Source organism: Rhynchophorus ferrugineus, unplaced genomic scaffold (assembly GCF_030347505.1).
Source record: "Rhynchophorus ferrugineus isolate W39M unplaced genomic scaffold, kcgeb_rfMv2 rfM5, whole genome shotgun sequence".
Lineage (NCBI taxonomy): Eukaryota > Metazoa > Arthropoda > Insecta > Coleoptera > Curculionidae > Rhynchophorus > Rhynchophorus ferrugineus.
The window spans coordinates 15,816,123-15,839,106 of NW_027472584.1; the positions used below are offsets into that span (position 1 = coordinate 15,816,123).

General features: G+C 30.1%; 1 protein-coding gene across 2 annotated transcripts in view; it reads right to left on the minus strand.

The window, feature by feature from the left end:
* Positions 1 to 22,984, minus strand: part of LOC143197278 (uncharacterized) — a 63,684-nt gene that overhangs the window by 11,211 nt on the left and 29,489 nt on the right. For both annotated transcript variants that reach the window (XM_076405590.1, XM_076405589.1), the window contains 4 exons: positions 22,049 to 22,166; positions 21,868 to 21,994; positions 1,991 to 2,136; positions 741 to 988 (listed from right to left, as the gene is read on the minus strand). In XM_076405590.1, coding sequence (XP_076261705.1) covers positions 741 to 988; positions 1,991 to 2,136; positions 21,868 to 21,994; positions 22,049 to 22,166 — 639 coding nt within the window. The remainder of the gene's footprint in view (positions 1 to 740; positions 989 to 1,990; positions 2,137 to 21,867; positions 21,995 to 22,048; positions 22,167 to 22,984) is intronic.

The window sequence follows — 22,984 nt, forward strand, 5'->3', positions numbered from 1 at the left end:
AATCTTTTTTTTAATATCACCTAAAAATTATTACCTTTTTACTAAAAATTACTACATAAATTATAAGAAAATAATAAATTATTATATGAGTTATAAAATTTATTTAAAGTATGTGTTTATTTTTGGTTAAATTAATTAATAAAATAAATATTGTGTGAAAAGAAACTCTACTTCCTTGTAAAACTAGTATTTTTCAAATATTAGCACAGCAATGTTTAGAGCTCAGATCTCTATCTATCTAGAAAATTGTCACCTGCAGAAGACAAAAAGCATCTTGAACATTACTAATTGGCTTTTTTTCTTAGAGAAAATTTATTTTTAGAAATATACAGCACTGCCAATTAAATATTTATTATTTGTTTATCTATTTTTTAATTTAAAAATCCCATTTCTATTTTTGTAACTGAATGTTATACTGTTTTATATTATTGTTCTATAATTAAAAAACAAACAACTTAACGTTTAAAGATATGTTTAAACCTTTCATTGTGTACTCCTTAATAGCTAGTTATTAGATTTAACAATTTGATTTGATACACATCAGTCAGCAATGTAAAAAAAGAAAATAATATTAATGTATCTGAAGGCAGATATTCTTCATTCAATTTCCTGTTCTATATCTTTGTGAATATGTTAAACTTATTACTTATATTCAAATATTTTATTGATTTTGTAAAATTCTCCATGATTTATGGAACAAGATGTAAAGTTGACATGAAACCGTTGAATATTAAACTCACCTTAAAAAATCCATTCCGATCCGAACTGACGTATATCATTGATGTTTGCGGATATCGATCCTTAAGACTCTGTATTAACAATTTACTTCTGGAGGCGTCATTATCAGTTAATCTTCCTTCTCTACTAAATATTATCACGGCTTGTCCTATCGGTTTAATAACTGTTGAATTGCAGTCAATATTTGTTCGATTTTGATAATATGCTGCTACAGTTTCCAGACTTCGAGTAAGCGACAAAGTAGTAGGCCCTGAAATATAATTAAAGTCAATTATAAATAAAGTAAATTGGTATTGAAGGATATACAACAAACACTTTTGTTTGTAGCCACATTCATATTTTTTAAAAGTGTAAAAGTTATGCCTTCTCTTAACTTCTTCTCTTCTCTTGTGTAATTGTCTTCTTTACAGAGAAATATGATTGGCTTCGACTTTTTACAATATTTCCATAGATGTAGAAATTAAATAGAGCATTGAAAGAAAAAGATTACTCATGCAAAAATATGTCGGAAAGAAAATGTTGAAATGTTAGTAGTTGTTGGTAAAAAATTTTACAGTTATATATTTTGATTAAAATAGTAGCCCACCAAAAGGTCTAAAAGCTAGTATAGGCATATGACTTTAAACTATAAAGGTATGCAAAGTATGCAATATAAAAGTAAGTTCATTTATATTCATAAAAATCTAACTGATAATCAGTTAAACAAAGAGCAACCTAATGTCCCTTGTGAACTTAATGAACCTAATTAAAGTCACTGTCTCTAAATTGTCGAAGCCAATACTTTCACCGTACGTTTGTATTTAATCTATTCCTAAGGCATATACATTAACAACTAATATTACAATAGAAATATGACCCAATTTGGTCGAGTAACTAATGTTTTTGATCTTTTCAACTAAAAAACAGAACTCATGGTTTTAGTACTTTTCGACAAGGGCCTTTTGGATTTTTATATGCCTTGACCTTTGTTAAAATTACACCGAAACTCACGATGTTTTTGTAACGAGACAAGTGGCATAACTTCTTAGCTATATCAGCAGATACGTATAAACCCTACCTGCACATAAAAAATATGTAATAACAAAAATAATTGATCTGTGCATAGAGTGCGTGAATATCCTATTATCACTATTAATATTTTATGGTTCAGATAATCGATAGTCATCCACATAACTGAACTCCGAATAACAGAGTATCGCTGGTACACATATTTAAAAATATATCATGTTTTTTCAATATTCAATATACGTACAGGACTGTTGTCGATCCATATTTTCGAAGTTGCGAAACATTTCAAAATATTCTCGAGTGATATTTGTAATCCAGCCTCCTGTCTGTCCATTAATAATTCCAATACTGCTGCCATAATATGATAAATGGATAGAATCGGACATGGTACTAGAAAGAAAATAACATAAATTTTAAGTTAGATATTTTCCAAAGGTATACATAAAAAGCAACAGACGAACTTTGTTTAAACTGACAAGATATAAATAGATTTATAATATTCTTCAGTGATCAATTGAATTGTTTTATTGATTTTTTTTGCTGGTAATCTTATAGCAATTGAATAATTTCAGTATATATAGTATATGCAGAAATATGAAAATATACGTGAAGTGATTTAATATTATTAGCTACATTCACAGTGCAGGTTGGAATTTAATCGACCGATCGGAAAACATATTTTTTTACAATTTTCAAGAAAGTTTTGTGAATTAGCCTGTACTATAATATCTAATACTTAGCTACAAGATGCTCTTTTTTTAGATGTAACGAGAAAGAACTATCTACTTGGAAATAAGATATTAACGTTACTTTGTAAGCTTTCATTTTACCACTGTAAAGTACCATAGGAATAGCTCAGAACAGAGCTATTCTGCATTTTATAAGGGTGTTGTTAAAGCTTTCGTCAAATTACACTAAATGTACCAACTCCCGAACAATTTGGACTATTTGGTGAAACTACTCCTCAATTATAGTTTTAATTAATTAATTATTAAAATTATTAATAATATCTCTATTAATTGGGAACGTGTTCATCATTATGTCACTTGTAGATATACGGAGATAAAATATGCCATTAGGTGAAATAAAAGTTTGAAGGTTTCTTGCATCTTTAATACATTCCCAATGTAGTGTTTCGACTCATTATTATTTCAGCTAATTTAATTGCTCTTCGATTCTACACTTGCATCTATAGCGGTTCTTTTTCTGTATCTTTTTCTGTTAACTGTTAACTGTTAGTTCAAACAACTGCAGTTGTTATGCGCAGCAATACAAATTAGGGATTTATTAATCTTTGGTTTAGTTATTTCCGTAGAGTTGGTAGAATAATTGTGTTAATAATTTCCAAAACTATATTAAACTTGTTAGAGGTGCATGGTCTGTAGTAAGGACTAATTATATCTATTCAGGGAACCATCATATTCAAGAGTAGCTTTTTTCATTTCACGAGTCCTAATTTTGTCTTTATTTCTATATATTTGGAATTGTATATTGGGTTCAGTTTCCAGTTGTTCTTCCTGCGACTTTTTTTGTTAAACTCGTTTTCGGTCCCGTATCGGGCAACATATAGTCAAGCCTCAGGAATGAAGTCGTTACCAAGGAATTCTCGATATTTGTCAGCTGCTAATTGTTCTGTAATATGTAGATTAGAGTATATTTGAAAGAAATCGGTGTGTAGTTTTTGTCTATAACATAATATTTCTTTTCTCAAATGTGTAACTTTATAGTAAATACAAAATTAACTTTGCCCATAAAGATTCCTACACAGCATCTTTATATTAGTTATATAGCTTTCAAAACGTACTCTGCTGGCCTCCAGGCAAATGATTTTAATAGCGATATTATAAAGGTCTTATTATTATAAGCGACCAACGGGAGAATAATCTGGAGCAGGTATTCCAGAGGGCATATATTAGGAAGTACATCATAGGAAAAACAAGAAAGTGTTGAAAATACAGCAGAGTGTTAGTGATGTTGGTACTACCATCTACAGTTTACTGTAGCAATGGAATTATTTATTAATAATTTACAGTAACTACTATTGATTATTGAAATTGATTAAGGTCTAATAGAGTATCACCCTTTGAAAATTATTGCCGATGATTCTTTGTGACTGATACCATTTGACTGAAATATTTATTACACATTAATTTTTACGCCTTTACCACAAAATGTCAATAATAGAAATTCGGGATACTGTATTCGCATTAATAGCTATTTGAATTCTCTTTGAAATTAAGATTAACTTCTTTATTATTATTGTTTGTTTATAGGCAAGAATCTAAAACAGAGTAAGGAAATATCATCAGAGCTGTCAGTACCCCGGTCAGTACACCTAGGTCAGTAACCCGGCTAAATAATACTGAATGTCTTCTAAGATAATCTTGAATGTAATCATTCACCAATTAATGAATTGTAGTTAAGAAATGTATACCAGCCGAATGATGACTTTAAATAAATGTTATTAATAATTAATTGTCTCGAACAAATTTGAAATAATAATAACCTTAATTATTTTCAGTTATATAGTATTTTATCAACAATTTTACTTAATGATATTAATTATGTTAGGCCTATAAATTAATTTTAAAGGATTTTGAGTTGATGTTACTGTATATAAAATTATGTTAAAGCTTTTCAATATGTAATATTAACTTAAAGTTACAATTGATGTGTTTGAGCCAAGAACTGCGCGAATAATGCCCAGAATACGATAAAAGACACAACAATATTATTCTTCAGCAGGACAACGCTCAACCACATATTGCAAAACTGGTGAAAAATGAGAAGTGGTACCACACCCACTGCATTCTCCAGACCTTGCTCCTTTTGATTGCTACTTATTCCGACATACGAGTCGTGATCTGTCTAAACAGTTTCTCTCTTCTTATAAAGATACCAAAAAATGAGTCTATTCGTGGATAACCTCAAAGAATACATCGTCCTTTTGATATGGAATCCGTAAATTACCTGAAAGATGGAAAAACTAACGGCTATCGATAGACCATACTTTGAATAAAATATGTTGTATCAATTTGTCACTATAAAGCTGAAGAAAGATTATTTAAAACTAATTTGTAGACCTTAATCAAGCAATATATCATCAAAATCTATGAAAATAGATCTGATCATATCAATTTTCAAGAAAAACATATATAACTGTATATTATGTGATATTTAATTTCGATATATAGCTACAATTTATAATGTATAATAACATAAAGACACAAAGATGGAAACTTTCATATCTCTATACCAAATACTCAGCCACCAAATAGTTCAGAAACATTTTTGATATGGTCTAAGAGAAGATCTTCAGATGAAGATGCAGGTCAGCATAATCAGGTAAAACATTAAGATAATTTCAGTTAGGAACTCCACAAACTATTGAATAATCAAACGTTGCACCTTTTCAACTATGAACATCTCTAAATTTCTCAGGCTAACTAAACATTATTTGTAACAAATTTCAATTTTCTTCTTTAATTTAAAAACAGAAATCATCAAATTATTTGGTTAAAACTTAGGTTAAATATACTCGAATAATACAAACATGAAAATTCGTGGACACTGTTGACAAAAATGATATTAAAATGAAATGACAGAACAGAATTGATTATATTCGAGGTCTTAAAAATATTACTCAATTTTAGAAACAAAAGCGGTCTTTATACCAACATCAGCGAGACAAAATGAATTTAAAATCCGACATATCCAGCTATGTGTTGATCAAGTTTTGTAAAAACATATTTGCAAAATATTAGCTTTTTTCATCATAAGATTCAATTTACTAAAAAAATCGTTTTTTATAAATAAAATTAGAAAAATACTATTAAGCGAGGGAGAATGATGAAAAAAAAAATGTTTGCATATATTATTATCACAGTATAAAATACCAATACATAATAATAAAGCAAAAATACGAAACTAACATCTACCATTTCCCGTATTTGAACGTTTTGTTAGTAGCAAAACAAAAATAAAAATCCAATATAGCAACAACATCATATTTCTGGTTGTTTTGAACAGTATCCTCATCTAGAAGCTTTTTCGGGGCGGCTTTTATTACATCATGCAAAATTTGCATTTCAATTTCTGCTCTTTTTCCAAACAAAAATTGCCCTCAACTTTCACGAGGCAACGAATGCTTGTACTTTATCGTCTGAATTTTAAATTGGAAAAAATAATCAACTTTGTATCTTAATAGAGTCGTCTTTCTCGTCATTTTATTATTTTTAATCTTTATAACTCAAGAACGGTGTAAAACGATATTAACCCTCATCCCTCGTTCTAAGCTCCTTCCCATTTCAAAGGAGTTTCAGTTTTATTTTCGATGATATTTTGATGTACTAAACAACACAATTTCAGTTACGAGGTCTAAAACATGGAAATTATTGTGTTCTTTTTTTAGTGCGAAAACCAGTTGGTTAATATTAAGGAGCTGTTACTAACAACCATTTTATAACCGGTTTCAAATTAAAAAAAAAACTTCAGGCTAGCTAACGATTTTTGTAAATTAAAACTGTTAAACAACAATTAATAAAAAAAATGATGTGAAGTATTTTATAAAATAACAACTTCATTATTTTTAGAAAACCTATTTGTATTAATCGTTGAATTTAAAGATATTTTTATCCACAATCCCTAGTCGCCGTTTAGGAATGTCTACATAATAGATAATATAATTATAAATACTATACCAGGTGTAGCCTTAAGTAAGTAATGTTATTATTTCTCATATAGGTCATTTTATTCTACTGACATCAGGTATCATAGCTACACATATTATATTTTGCGAAAGTAACACCATCATAATCTTATACTTCTTGGAAAATCTCAAGTTTCGTGCTTGAAAACGTCCATTTGAGGCACGCATTATTTTTCTTATTTAATCAAAAGAATAAAGTCGCTGAAAGTCTTTGTTTGCTGGTAAGACAGTTATGGTGAACATGCTCTAATCTTAAAAACATGTGGTGCGTAGTTTTGAAAATTCAAAAGTGGTGAATTCGATGCGCTAGACAAAGAACGTTGTGGTAGACCGAAAAAGTTCGAAAATACGAAACTGCAAGATATATTGGATAAATGTGGCCCAAGAAACAATTGGTGACCGATTAGGAGCAATGGGGACATTCCAAAAGATGGGAAGATGGGTGCCACCTCAATTGAATGGTCGTCTGTGAAATGCCGCTTTTGGCGCTTTGCCTATTTCCATAAATTTAAAATCGCTGCTTAACATCTCTTAACATTATCTGCTCTACCCTGCTGACATTCCAACAACAAAAGAAACACTTCTTGGAACCTTTGCTGACGACTCAATTATTATGGCAAAAGATATATCTGTGCCTAGGGCAATACAAAAAGTGCAAGTGGCAGTCAACAAAATCTAGAAATGGACGAAAGATTGAAAAATTCAACTTAATAGCTCCAAATCTGTCCTCGATAATTATGCATTGAGGCGAAATAATAAAAACTTAATTATATCACTCAATGGATGCCCGTTTCCTCAAGCAGAATCAGCTAAATACCTTGGAATCCATCTTGACGGTAGATTAAATTGGAAGCATCACGTTGGACAAAAAGCAAAACACATTAGAACCAAAATAAAACAACTATACTGGTTAGTCTTAAGATACTCTCAACTTGATCTAAAATCAAAGAGGTTGGTCTATAATACAATTATAAACCCAATTTAGACCTATGGGGTGCAAATATGGGGTTGCACTAAAAATTCAAATCAACCAGTCATACAACGCTGTCAAAACAAGGTTCTTCGATTGATTACCATTGTTTATCGCTATGTAACCAACGAAGAATTGCACGATGATCTGGAAATTAAATGGATTTGCGAAGTTATCCAAGATTTCGCCTTGAAACACGAAAGAAGATTACTAAATCATACTAACGTGGAAGCAATACAACTGCTGGACAGCGCGCAGGATGTCAGGAGATTGAAGCGAACAAAACCATACGAACTTATATAAAGTGTATACATTTAGTGTAAACTATAGCTATAAGTCAATAATTAATAAATAATTATAATTTTATAATTGAGGAATACATACTGATGTATTTTCTCGCACTCATCTTGCTCGTTAATTAATCCAAGTACATAGGACAAGTAGTAATAAATTAAATGTAAATTAAGATTGTACTAAGCATATCTAATAAAGATGTTATAAAAAAAATTCCTAACATATTACTCTGGTTGAAAATACCGACGCTAAATAAATGTAAGTATTGATATTATTAAATATTAAGATGCTGGGGTTGTTACTGAAAATAATTTTATTGTGTTGCAGCTGCATTAAACAATAGTGCGGGCTCTATAACTAAAATCTTTCAAACTAAAGAAAAACCATTTAATTTTGGATTTACTGAAAAGAAAAAATCTACATACCTTGATGTTAGCTCTATCCAGGATTAAATTTATGAAATATATAAAAATGGTGAGTATTTTTTTCAATATAAACATAATTTAATACAATTATTTCAAAGGAAACTGTTAGTTTGGAAAGTATCCATCTAAAACTTTTAGAACACTATTAGGAAACAGGACTTAAATAGTATAAAGTTAACCCACAAAGAGGGTTAATGTAAGTTTCATTACTTTTAAAAAATAACATTTTTAAAAGCATATAACAAAATTAAGGGTGGCTAAATTTGTGTACAGGCATTGATGGAAAAAGGTAATAGTTAGAATAACATTTGATTAGATTTTATAAATCATAATATTTTTTAATAATTCATTGCAGATATATAGCTGTTCATGCCTGAAACAGGAATCCAACACAAGGATCCCAACAAGTGGTCGGCAGAAGCTGTGATTAAAGATTGGCTTGCGAAACATAAATTAAATTTTGCAGATACCATGTTAAAGAGTAAAGTATTTCAGGTTGTCGCTAGGTAAATATAAATGAAATATTTAATTGTTTTTTATGTAAATAATATGTCCACAGAGTGTAATATCTTCCTCCTTATCACTGCATATTCAATAAAATCGAATTGTTATGGTATGTGGTTAAGAATTACTACAGTATATATGCAGCCCGAGAAATATTAACAGACAAGAACTGTTACAGGACTAGTTAGGTGGAAAGCAATACACTCTCTACAATAACACTATTCGGTTTGGGTGAACTCCATCAAATACACAGAAGAAATAATTGACAAATGGTGGAATTGTGAACTAGTGTTAAATTGGAAATTAACAGTTTAGTTATTGACTTGAATAGTGGCTCAGGACTGAATGAAACTTTCTGGATGTGGGATTATGTTTCAGTGCTGACCATACCATGATAGGGTGACGAGAGTGAAAAAAACTAAAGGTGAGTATATAATTAATATAGCATATTTGTAGAAAACCGAATTGCAGGCTGTGTTCAGAATTGTTCAGAATATATATGAGCATTTGGTTAATATAAGGAAAGAATGAATATTAACTTTTTTTGCAGATATGGCAAATGCATTATTATAAATTATCTATTTTTATCAGCAGAAAAAAGCAGCAGGAACGTACACTATCGCAGTGTTTCTACACATCGAAAAAGCTTTTGTTTAGTTAGAGCAAACAATGTGCTGTATTTTGCTTTCTCGCAAGCTAATTGGACCGCAATGTTCTTCCATCGGCCCATTATTGTTTTTAATTGTAGTTAATTCAGTCAGTCAAGTTATCTCAAGTGATGTTAGTTACCGTTTGTTCGCCGACGATATAGTAATTTATCATACAGATATAGATGTAGATTACACCATGAGGGATCTTCCAAGAAATAATATAGCTCCTACAGTATTAGCTCCTTCTTCCAAATTAAAACAGATACCCTAAACCCCTGTTTAAGGATCTATATCAAGAGCAATGATTATGTGGGCGCTGCTTTTATATTATTGTTATCGCACAAGCACTTCAAGCTTCCCTCTTTATTGTGCAGCAGTTTGTACTTAATATTCAAAAAAACCCTATAGTGATCCTATTGTAACCTCATAGTGACCCATTGGGACCACCTATCCGCAAATTGACTGTAAATTTGAGAAGCAACGGTAAAACCGTAACATTTATGTAGCTTCTTTCTCATATTGGAATCGAGGGCAATAAAATAGCAGATTATCTAGCGGAGAGAAGAAAGGCGACCTTGTTGGAAAACTTCCTTTTCTGGAGCAGATATTTGAAATCCTTTGCTGCTCTTGGTTTTAGGCAATTGGATCGACTTTGGTGGGACCTGATGGAGAACTATAAACTATAGGAGGTGAAAAGATAGTTCTACCAGAGCTTTAATACTGACAATATTAGTAAAGGCTAACTGACTACATTTTCACGTCTTCTAATTGGCCACTGCAGATTAACCCATAAAAAAATTGCTCAAGAGACGGATGAGTCCTTAATAAATAATAACATTTTTATCAGTATGTTAACATTACCATATTTACTAGCTATCCATTCATAATAATAATAATTTTAAAAAATATTAAAAATGATATAATAATTATTATTTGAAACACGTACATTTAATTGCACGTAAACTCATTGGCAACCATGTTTTCTAGGAATAATTCTATTTTTATTGTCATTTTTGAATCGTTCAACGTATTTCCTAGTACAATGACCGATAAATTTCATGTGAATAAAAAATCCTAAGAGTTTCTGAAAATTTTAATGATTAACTATACTTTCATACGTGATTTTTTTTCATTCATCGTTGAGTATGCAACTTTCGTAGCTAAAGTAGTACTATGTAGGCGAACATATCGATGATGACTCATTTATTCCTTCAACATTTGCAATGATTCTGATAGAAATGATCTCAATAGGAAATTTTCTTAATACTATATTTGCTGATAATTTTAAAAAGAACTTATTTAACAAAATTATACTAATAAGCCACTGAATAATTCATGATTGTTTTTGTTGTATCCTCCATTTGAAATATTTTAATATTTTTCGATTTTTTTTCCTATACAATTCCCAGTTTATCCAGTTCTAGACAATATGTATGCTCAATATCAACATAATTTCCTTTAGAACAAGAATCAAGTTAGTTTTTTCACTGTTTTTATAACTTTTGTAAAGAACAATGAAAATGAGTAATAAACTAAATAATAAACTAAAAACAGCAATATTAATGGACAGACTCTATTTCAACAACCTGTTTCATGTATTTTAAAATAGTTGAAGTTTTAACCATTTGAACTAACCAATCATAAAATGCCACATTCTAAACATTTACCTAACGAAGTGAGCCAGAGTTTCAAATCCTACATATATATATATATATATATATATATATATATATATATATATATATAAATAAATATTTATTTAGCCTACCGATTGGCGAGTGACCCACTTTAGAAATCATCCCAGAAGACATCCGGTCTTACCCACCCTAGTTACTGGCGTGACTGGGATCATTTTCCTTGTGGGTTTTTACACTCTTGCCTAGAACATTTACAAATTTTAAACAATCACAAATATAAATTTACGACCATGCCCCAGCAGGATTCGAACCCGCAGCTATCGTAATAGTAGGAGTACTGTCCCATCGCCTTTACCATTGCGCCACCAAGCCGGCTCCTACATTTCTAATGATAACATCATTCATTTAGAATAAATTATGGCAACGAATATTCAGATTTAAAACATATGCGGCTGTACCATAAGGGCTGTACTTGAACCAATATTGGTTTGTTTTATACTAATGATATACCTAAATAAGTGGCCGCTTTTGCTGATGATACTGTTCTATTCGTTACAAGTAACAACTACATTAACATTACATATCACAACACATAACACAAATATAACGTATTGGAACAAATATAGAAAAACTATTCGTTTTCCCCTACTCTTAACAAATATTGATCTGTCCATCCCAAGCTTTTCATTCAGACTTTCCTTCCCCTATATATGCTATATATTATATATTTTGTATTTGATACACTTGCTCATTTAAATTTAAATTGAATTTTATATAGGGTGTGGCAAAAGTCCCGCTACCATTGAGACAATTTCCGATGAGTGGCAATAATGAAAGAATTATTTTCAATAATTATTGTTACTATTTCTGCTCGTTCTCTACGACGTATATTTATCCATAATAAAATTTAAACTTCTGTGCTATACAATGGTTAGAGCGAAACTGAGCTATACTTCACATAACCAAAACGACGCGCAATCAAAATAGTAGCGGGCCTTTTGCCCCACCCTATGCTATGTTGTAAAATTGGGAATAGATCGAAAATAGCCCAAGAGGCTGATGGCTCATTGATAAATAAATACATAAATCAAAGTTCTTCACATCATTGTTCACGCCCTAACGCCTAAGGGTAACTTAAATAAAAATCGAAAAATTAAGGATAAGCTATAAAGAAGCAACAATCAAATTTTAAATATGAGTTAATAAAATTGGTCTAATTAAACTAAATATATGTATGCAACAAAAGAGGTATTTCGAATCTGATATGTCCGTGGTTGTTTTACAAAATATTATTAACATTTAATTGGATCTATATTTAGTCCTAGTAAATTTAGGAGTTGTTATTTATTTTTTTTTAATTCGTTTCACAAACTGTACGGTATTAAATGTTTTTTTCAGTCAATATTATCATCTAAGACTAAGCAGTTCATAACTTGTAGTAATTATCAACTAAAAATAATTCCATTGAAATTATTCTATATCTTACTATTTAAAATGCTTTAAATTTCCTTCAAGGTTTCTTAACATAATTGATCGTTTCAAATATTATGAATGTTAATGACAAACGATTGAGTAATTTATCAGAATAACTCAAAAGTTAAGTATGGTATTATATAATATTTTCAATAAGAGTAATGGAGTTGATACAACCATTTTGGTTTGTTGGCGCCTGTTTAACTCATTTTTTTACTATTACGGTTGTTGTTCTAATGATTTATTATGTAAATGAGTATTCGTTAGAGCCCAAATTATCTTAGACACGAGATGAATTTGTGAACAAATGTCGTATATGAAATGAAACCAACTCTCACCGTGTTGGCCAGGTAGCAATGTATCCACAACTTTTCTATTTGGTACAGATTTCATCTTATCTTCTATCCCAAAGGTAGACTTCGCCTTGTAAAGAATTCGTTCACCGAATATGCATCAAACATTTGTTTCGGATTGTATGTACACTGTGGAATTTAAAAGACCTGAACCTTACAAATAGTATCCAAGCCGAAACAACTATATTTTAATCTTGATGTAATATTACCTCTCTTCAATAGACACCATCTTAGAAAAGCAAAATCTTCTGCAGCTTGGCTTCAGCTTAGTGCTTCAGTAGCAGATGCCACTTTCTTCTGTTGTTTTACTAATACCAAGTATCTTATTTCATACAATTGATATTTACAATAGCGATCTATCGATTTTCAATAATTTGATCTCTTTTTTATATATTTTCAATCAATATGGTTCAGCAATTGGAACTATACCGTGGAGAATGCTCAATGTCTCTATCAGCTAATATAGAGCTATTATCAGCAAACATCTGACCAGTCAAAGAGTGTGTAGCATCAAATTAAACGCCATGAATCTTTTCGCTTAATTGCATCCACTATAACAAATCATTTCTAATTCGTACACAGCAATAAGTCCATCGTAGAATGCTTAAAAATGTTTAATAATTTTTGGGAGAACATCTTGAGCTTCAAAACTCATCCAAATAAGAGCTTGTGTATAAGTAGAGAGAAAATCAATAAAAAATACAAATCGCACACTTTCCACATCCAATATGCTCCCTCAATAAACTGACGGAGTTCGAAAATCTTATCAATACAACTGCTACTCCGCCTATATACTTGCTGCTGTTCTTGGAACTTCTATTCGCGAGCACTTTGATGTCTCATTTGTATGATCTTCATAAACAACTTCCCGACAGCTGATATAGTTTAACAATATTTACTAAATTCCTTTTTCATTATAAGAACAATTATTGTTTTGTTCCATGCTAACAGTGATCTATTTGGCCAAATGTATGTAAACAGAACATCAAGCCGTTGACGTACAGGTAATATCAATTAAAAGTTTTCCTTAATATAGATGGTGTAAAAAATTGTGTATACTTGAAGATATATACATATTAAAACCTCACTTTAATATAAATCTAGAAGCCGTTTTCAAGAAAAAGTTTTAAAAATATTATTTTTCAGGGGGCCGAAATAGTATAGCCCCTTAAAAATAACACTTAACTGGTTATATATAATTGAAGGCGTTTTAGGACATTAATGATCTTTCACCGAGTTCTGAAATATAGCTATATTAAATATTTTTGTTACCAATTATTCTATATATAACCTAGTTATGTATTTTGAAAGGCATTAGAGATCAATTAATTCCGAAATCATTCTACGACATTCCGTTGAAATTATTTTGAATTTCCTTCAAAGTGTATTACCATTCTTATTCGCTTTAAATGCCGTCCGAAAGCTAAAACGCAATGTACTAAATATTCATCGTTCGGCGACAAACTCCAAGGTTTTCTTGCAAAACAGTTACAATTTATTTAATTATGTAAACCAAAATATATGCGAGACCGTTTGTTTCGGTTATTTTCTGATTTTACTTGCGGCTTAATAATTCAAATTAATTTGTGTTCGACTAATTCAATTATGTTTTTTAAATATTTGCCAATGAATATCTTCTTAACATAAGCGGATATAATTACTCATTGAACCGTTAATATTAAAACATGAAATCCAGATAGACGTTCATCAAAAAATGTTTTATTCATCATTTTTCGGTTATGTTTTTTTACTTCTATGTCTGTGAATTTATTTTGAGGGATATATAATAGGTGACTCATGCTTATTATCTCGATATGAAAACTTCTGTATATGTATTCAAGAAAAATTAAAACTATTAGTGTTTACCTTCAATTATTAGTTTTACCTCAAATCATAAGAATAGTCAATTACCAATTTTAGCTTTCTTTTTAATTTCATATGTTAGAAATGTTCATTTAATATATTTGTATTAATCTATAATATGTGAAATTAAAGCTCAAATAGAACTAAATCATTATGAAAAGTCAATGTTGATCATAAATGAACTGTGAATGACATTGAAATTAAGTCGCAAAATCATCGAAAATCTATATCAAGTTCGCTTCTACTTCACGTCCATATTACCAAACATTATAATAATATATATTATAATTATTTATCGAAACCACATGAAAGTGTGCCAAGGACCATCCCAAGTCAGAACTGACTGAGGAAGTGAAATCGACAATCAAATGGTATCACTCAATGCCCGATTCCTCAAGCAGAATCAGCTAAATACCTCGGCATCCATCTTGACGGTAGATTAAATTGGAAATATCATGTTAGACAAAAAGCAAAACACGTTAGAATCAAAATAAGCTGTTATAATACTGGTTATTCGGAAGACACTCTCAACTTGATCTAAAATCAAAGAGATTGATTTATCAGACAATCATAAAGCCAATTTGCACCTACAGGGTGCAAATATGGGGCTACACTAAAAATTCAAATCAACTAGTCATCCAACGCTGTCAAAACAAAATTCTTAATTATTTATTAACAATGCCTATCGCTACGTAACCAACAAAGAACTGCACGATATCCTGGAAATCAAATGTATTTGTGAAGTTATCCAAGATTTCGCCTTGAAACACGAAAGAATATTACTAGACAACGAACAGGATATCAGCTTAGCAACATATATATAGTGTGTAGCTTTAGTCTAAACTATAGCTTAAGTTATTATAATTTTATAATTGAGGAATACATATTGATGAATTTATCTTATACTCGTCTTACTTGTGAATTAATCCAAGTACAAATAAAATGTAGTAATAAATTAATTTATAATTAAAATTGTACTAAGCATATCTAATAAAGATGTTATCAAAAAAATGGTATCGCACCCTACCCACCAGCCAAGGAACATATGGTACATATCTTGGGATAGCCAGTGCAATACTATTAGAAAGAACTGGTAATATGTGTACTATTTATCAAAAACAACGAAACTTATTCACTCATTTTTCAAAGTTTTTGTCAACGTGAACACTTCGTATAGAGACGGATCAAGTATTACTCACGATAAATGAAGAAAAGATCAAAGTATAAACAACAAACGTATAATCTTCTAATGTAACTCTAATAGTTCACTCAGTTCACTCAGAGCAAGTGCATATAGAAAACTATTTTAATCAAGACTAAAATGTTATTAAATGAAAAATTAAATGGGGGAAATATGCATTTTTTCTCTATAAATAAAAAGATATTATTGTATTATGTAAGATGCGATATGGTCAGTTCAAAATTTAAAAAATATTTTTTAAGAAAGGTAATAGTCAGAAATAAATAATAGACAATAAATATAATATGGTACATAATTACTTCCAATAAAATTAGAATTAAAAAGTCCCTTAAATTATTAATTTATTGCCCTAATACATATTAAGGAATTCTAGAATTTACCAATATGTTTGAAAAACCAATTGATAACACTAATGTTCAATAACAAAATGTTTGATAACACACGACTACAAAAAATATCTAAGAGCTGTTTAGGTTTTGTCTTATGGTTTTGGGTGTTTTGAATCGAAAAATTACTTCTTTTTTGTCATAGGACGACACGGTTCTTGACAATTTTGGTTATTATGTTATACGAGTGATCACATTAAAATTAAAGAGTATAGACTTCAAAAATATTATTTCCAAACCTTTCAAGACACATATTTCTTTACCTAATATACGACCAGGATACACTAAAGCCCTTTCCTGTCCCAGAGCGGTTGTTCTTAATATATTTTCACTTGTGAAGAGAATCTGAAAGGTCTCTCTGAGGCATTCAACAGTGCTGATATCATTGAGACGTTCCATTTTCCTGGGTATTTTTCCCATCTCTTTAATGACCTGGTGAAATTGTTCACCTTGCTCTTCACTCCCATCTCCCAAATTATACAGAAAAGCACTTGAAGTAGGAATGAAGAAAATATACTTTTAGACACATTAGGCAATCTAAATCTTGAAATCCTTTTAGCACACTTTTAACAATTTTTTATAGTTAGGGTCTTCATAATGCCTAAAAATTAACCTCTATGACCTCCTTAAAAGTATTCTAGCCTTCTTTTTGAGGATCCATTATGATCGTAATCAACAGTCACTTGGGTCAATCATAAGTCAACTAATCTCTGATCGGACGAAAACACATTTGCTTCTGAGAGTCATAGAATATTTGAGAATATGTATTTGAAGCAATCTCTATCTTGGAAAGTGATTTCACAAATAGCTTCATCAATCGCAACTTTAACTTCAGCGTTTATAAAGAACTTGAATGTGAAGGTACCAATGTTTCTTATAATATTTAATATAAAGAATTTTATAATTTATAAAGAATTTTAATGCATAAGTTTTAGTACCAGTTAAGTAGTTATCAGGTTTTGCGCAAATTAAGCAATATTATGACTGAAAAATTTGCATATCGTTATAGAAATCGTTTGCTTACCATAATATTACTTTTAATCTTCGAATTATGTGAATGGTATAATAGTGATATATAAGTGCAATATTAACTGCACTATTCATATGCTAATGCAATAGCATTTATTATTCCATAGAAATGAAGCAACCCACAAATAAAGAATGTACAAATAACATTTGAATGGTTCAGGGATAACATTTAAGGAAGGAATATATATTCAATGCTAATCCAGAAAAATCAATGTTAAATAGGACATCCTAGCAAATTCACTGAGAATCATAAAGAATATTACTTTTGAAATCACCTAGCCCATTGATAGTAGAAACATAACAGAGATAAAATAATTTTAAAATGATTTTCTATAAAAAAAATTGCACTCGCTTATGAGATAATGTTCATATTATTAAAGTTAGAACTAATTGTTATTTTTTCTTGATTAAATGGCGAACTAAATTATAGTAACTTAACTAAAGTAAAGTTTTTCTTTGCAGTTAACTAACCCGTTTTCTTGTAGTTTCATTGAACATGAATAAACCATGTAGTATCGATCGAAATAAGTGTTAAGATATGATAACATGCAGATTAGTACATCATCGTCGTATATCTATTTATAGAGTAATACTTATTGGCTTAAACACATCAATTCCAATCCATTCCATTTTATTGATATGTATTAAGTCAACATATCTTCGACAAAGAGCAACCCAAACTATTTTATGACATTCAACAAAATAATAGCACTTTATAGCAATAAAAATAGCAAATAATAATAATAACAAATAATAATAATAACAAATAATTAATATACATACGAACAAAGCCAACTAAATTAAAAAAGTTAGCTGAGTTAAAAACTGAACCAAGTGATTTGCATAATCCCCTTTTGAAGCCTGCTTTACACCACTAAGATAGTTTTAGATTAAAACTTCCAGGCCAATATCTTTATTTTTTACATATTTTGTGTGGTCTAGCGTTACCATGGAAAACAAATAAATGATTGGTTGAATTCGGATCGTTTATATTTAGTCGCCTAATACAGTCGTATTAGTTTTTGATAGTGAAGAATCATGGTTGAACTAGGTTTAAGCACCTCACGTGTACCGTTCCTTTCCAATCGCACCAAACACTTAACAATACCCTAATCCTCAATTATCAGTTTGGATTCAGACAAAAACACCCGACAATCGATCAGGTTCATAGAATAACAGATACAATTGTTTTTTTTAAGAAAAAACAATTGTTTTGCCGTTTTTCAAAATGTAGCACAAGTCTACGATAAGATTTACCATGAAGTTCTGCCACATAAACTAAGCCAAATATGTCCAAACATCCTATGTCTCCAAAAATTTAGAACCAAACAAATGTCAAAACAAAATATTCTGAATTAAAAAAGATAGATGTAGTGAACCGAAAACTCGACTATCAGTAGTTTATAATGAAAAAGCATACATAAAAAGATTTCAGGCAACAAGAATTAAAATAATAGATAGAGCCAAACAATTTCAAATAAAAATAAACGAGCCCTGATCTGTTGCTATTAACTTTACCAACAAAGGAGTAAACAACCCACTAGTTTTGAGCTTAAACGCCATTATGATTTATATAATTTAATTTAATACTTTAATTTAATGTCAAGCTAGTATGAAATGAAAAAAAAATAAATTAGCTGAATTAAAAATAAAATATTCAGGATATTGGCTTCTTGAAAGAAATTCCAAAATGTCCGTATATAAAAAATATGACTTATCGCCAAATATTAAAAACAATATGGCTATATGATTGACAACTTTAGGGTTAAACCCAAGACAATAACCTAAGAAAAGTCTAAACATTTCAGAATAGAGTGTTCAGAAAAACGAAGTAAATGCAGTGAACGCAACCTGGCGTCTATATAATCAAGATTTCAATCAAAAGCAACAAAAACGAAATGACTAAAGAAATTCTGTTGCCTCTCAAATGCATTATAAGTGTTACTAGAGATATGGGATTTTAAATCCACCTATTAGGAAAAATCTTATATTCTTTTTTACTACTACCTGGTCATATTTACTGCTATTCTTAAACTGAAAAATGACAAATACGTCAGTCTGTGTATTATTTAACTTTATATGAAGCATAATAGGCCAAAAATATATGACCTGAAAAAAGTGCAGAGCCGATAAAAACAAGCACCAGTATGAGAATGATGTTAAATTGATTTCTCTTTTCGCTTCTTGATATAAAAGGATGAAAAATATAACAGATATAAATCCTGCGGTCAGTTGTAAGAAAATCCAACAATCCTTATAATCGGATAAAAATATATATATAAATTGATGATTAAATATTTCATATCATATGAACATTTTTTCCATTGAAAAGGTCTTGTTTTCTTTTTTTCGTGATTGTACAAATAATATAAAGCTACGTTTATGTCAAAATAAATCATCAACGCTTTAGTAAAATAAAATAAGCTTCTTACCAAGAGAGTTCATGTAGAGAGAAGATCGTTATAAATATATACTTGGGCATAACTCTGGATGCCTCAAGTCGAAAGAATATGTTAAGAAAAATCAATCAGAACTTTGTATGAGGCTCAAAAAAATGTAGTGTTTTTTTAGCAAATATAAACAAAATTGTATGTGGATCTGTGGTGTGCCAATATGAGGCTGCAGAAAGAAATCCAATATCAATATGATCTAAACTTATCAAAGCAAAATTCCTTGGAGTATTGTTAACACTGCCATTATACAACATTCTACCACACGCTAAAAATATTAAATGAGCTTGCATGAACATAAAAATGTCGAAGTGCTACGACTACTCGACAACAGTGAATTTACTGGTAAGTTCAATACACAAAAATCCTTTGAACTAGTATAACTCGCCGATATATAAAAAAGAGCCGAGTTCTACACTTATGAAAACTCCCATCAAGCACTAATTTGCTTTGAGTCTAAAACCTTAGATATGTACTTAAGAAAAATATTAATTAACATATGTCTCATATGCCATTTAAATTAAAAAAACTGTAAGTAAATATATTCTATAAAGAACTGAAAAGTGAAATATATATATATATATATATATATATATATATATATATATATATACAGTCACAGAAGATAGTCACATATATCGATAACTATTGCGTTCTAGATAAGAATAGTATAGTATAGATAGCCATCCAAAAAGAAATCATAAAGTAGTCCTACAATAAAAAAGATAGCGGAAAATAACGACCGAATAATTGCCTATGCCATAATTGGACCCTCGCAATTTAGATCAACATTACAGGACCATTTACATACCTATTTATTAACAGACACCTGGAAATTCAGAAAACCCCACAAAACAGTTGGCTAGAAGGCTTAAATCGCACTATTTTAGTGGTCAATTCATGTCATCGCTGCGAAGGATAATAATACCCCAAAATAATTTTTATTATTCTGAATGCCAATTATGTTGTCAAGGTTAATATAGTTCAATTTGGGCTAAAAGAAATCGCTTATCATCAAACGTCGTTTTCGAAAATCCAAAATCCAAAAATCTACACTAAACTAAATTTTGTAAATGCATTATCAGGAATTATACAAAGTTGGAGTCCTCTCCAAAAGCACCGAAGGCTCAGTGAATAAACAGCTTTATGTATAACTCTATGATCTCAGTCGACGCGAAACTTATTTCTCAAAGTAATGAGTTTAGATTTGAGAGCATGAAAAAACCAAACGGAAAAATGTTCTTCAGAAAAAAATCACTTTTCAGAAACCTGAATGGTAAACCGATGAAATTTTCTCTCAAAATCACAATCCTGGTCCAGATAAGCAGAGAGGACTATATTCAACAGACGGCTAGTTGATGAAACATCAAAGTACTCAAAACTCAAGTGAATGAAATAGCAAATATGAATGCACCCAGTGACTCATTTTCAGTGAAAACTCATTACATAGCTTACATTTAAATAATAAATATTAAATATATTACTTAAAATAGTCGCGATATATCTATATACAATTTTCAAACGATTAATATATATGTGCCGTCGTTTCAACAATGTATCATTTCTTTTTCATTTAATATAAAATAGTTCAAAATAAGCTAACAGTGCTTATTCCACAATTATTCAAACCATCTCTCAACATAGTTCACTGGATATCAGTTTAAAGAGGGATAACTGCAATTTCTCAAATACTCCTAACTATGAACTATTTAAATTTGAAAACATAGAAAATATGTAAAATATCCCTAATCCGTGGATTTCTAGTATAAGGTTACCATTAATGCAAGTCCTTCGAAACAGCTCTAACTGTGAGTTATTGAATGATGTGAATAATAAAGCTGAAGAAAGTACTCCAAAGCTGGAATATCCTAAAAATTTGGGTAGGAACATTAAAATTACGAAGATTATCTAAAGTAAACTTGCAGACGAAGATACAGACGATACTCACAAGAAAATTTATTACAACTGAAAGCTCAAGTCAAGACAACGACCACGAGTATTACCTTACTCCATCATAAGGGAGGTGTTACATCGCGCGACTGATAATTCTAAAGTGTTCGCTTATATTAGAAGAGATCATTAGAATGATCAATATATCGCAATTTTTGTTTCTTTTAAAATAAAACTTTCAAACAAATTAAAAGTGTTTTTTACATATTTCGTAACTTAAATACTTACTACAACAATCTCTGATTTTCGTATGGTGAAAACGTATCATCCAGTATAATAATAACTTCCAAATCACCCATCAACTGTACAGTTGTGTTAACGTATTCAATTTGGTCGTAACTATTGGAAATCGATGCTTTAACGAAACTAGTTAATTATCTGTTCAATTAAAATTAACATTCCGATTTACCTGACATAGTGGAATAGGTTTCACCAACCGCACTACTCAGCTGTTTGACATAATCATCGGCAAGTGTTACTGGGTAAACAGCTCTAATGGCTCGCAGTAATGTTGTGGCGCCATAAATCTGTAAAAACAAAAGAAAAATGACTTAATATACATACATCAAAGCATCTATTATATATAAATATATCTTTAATATTCCACAACCTACAAATACATTATTTAAATCAATAAAACTGCAGTCTGTATTATTTTATTTCTAATTGATTAATTTGTAAAAACATATTTATATACTTTAGTGCCACTTTTCTAGTGGTTATCTATTTATTTAACGAATACTGAATCGATTTATTATCATTACTAGTAACTAATTCTTATAACATATTGGTCAAAAACCAGTGATATAATCAATCATCATCTTGAGACTCGCGCGGTCATTAATATCTGAACTATTGGCTTCCGGAATGGATTGAAGCAATCGCTGAAGACTTCTTGAACTGTCCAACAGACAATAAAACTAGTGACAGGTACTTGCTCATATAGGAAAACCGTACTAGGAAAGCCTTAGTTTTACAGCTCCTGTCCTATAGATTCAATCTGTAATGATTACGAAGTATTGGAGAAACTAGTTAATCAATGCCAGTAGCTGAATATATTTCGAACAAATATCAACTTATTCATAAAATGATCTTCTTCAAAGATTTAATTAGTTAAATGCTTCTACCGCATTTATATGGCTTTTATGGGAATTTTGGTAGATTTTTCACTATTACATCTTCATTTGACCTAAACCTTTTTTAATGAGGCTAATATGGTATTGGCGGTGGATATGTAAAAATAAATTAATGTTAATCAAGTATCAGAGCTACAGATTTTGTATCCTAATTATAAAAAACAATTTTGGCATTTATATGCCTGTATAATAGTAGATACCATATAGAT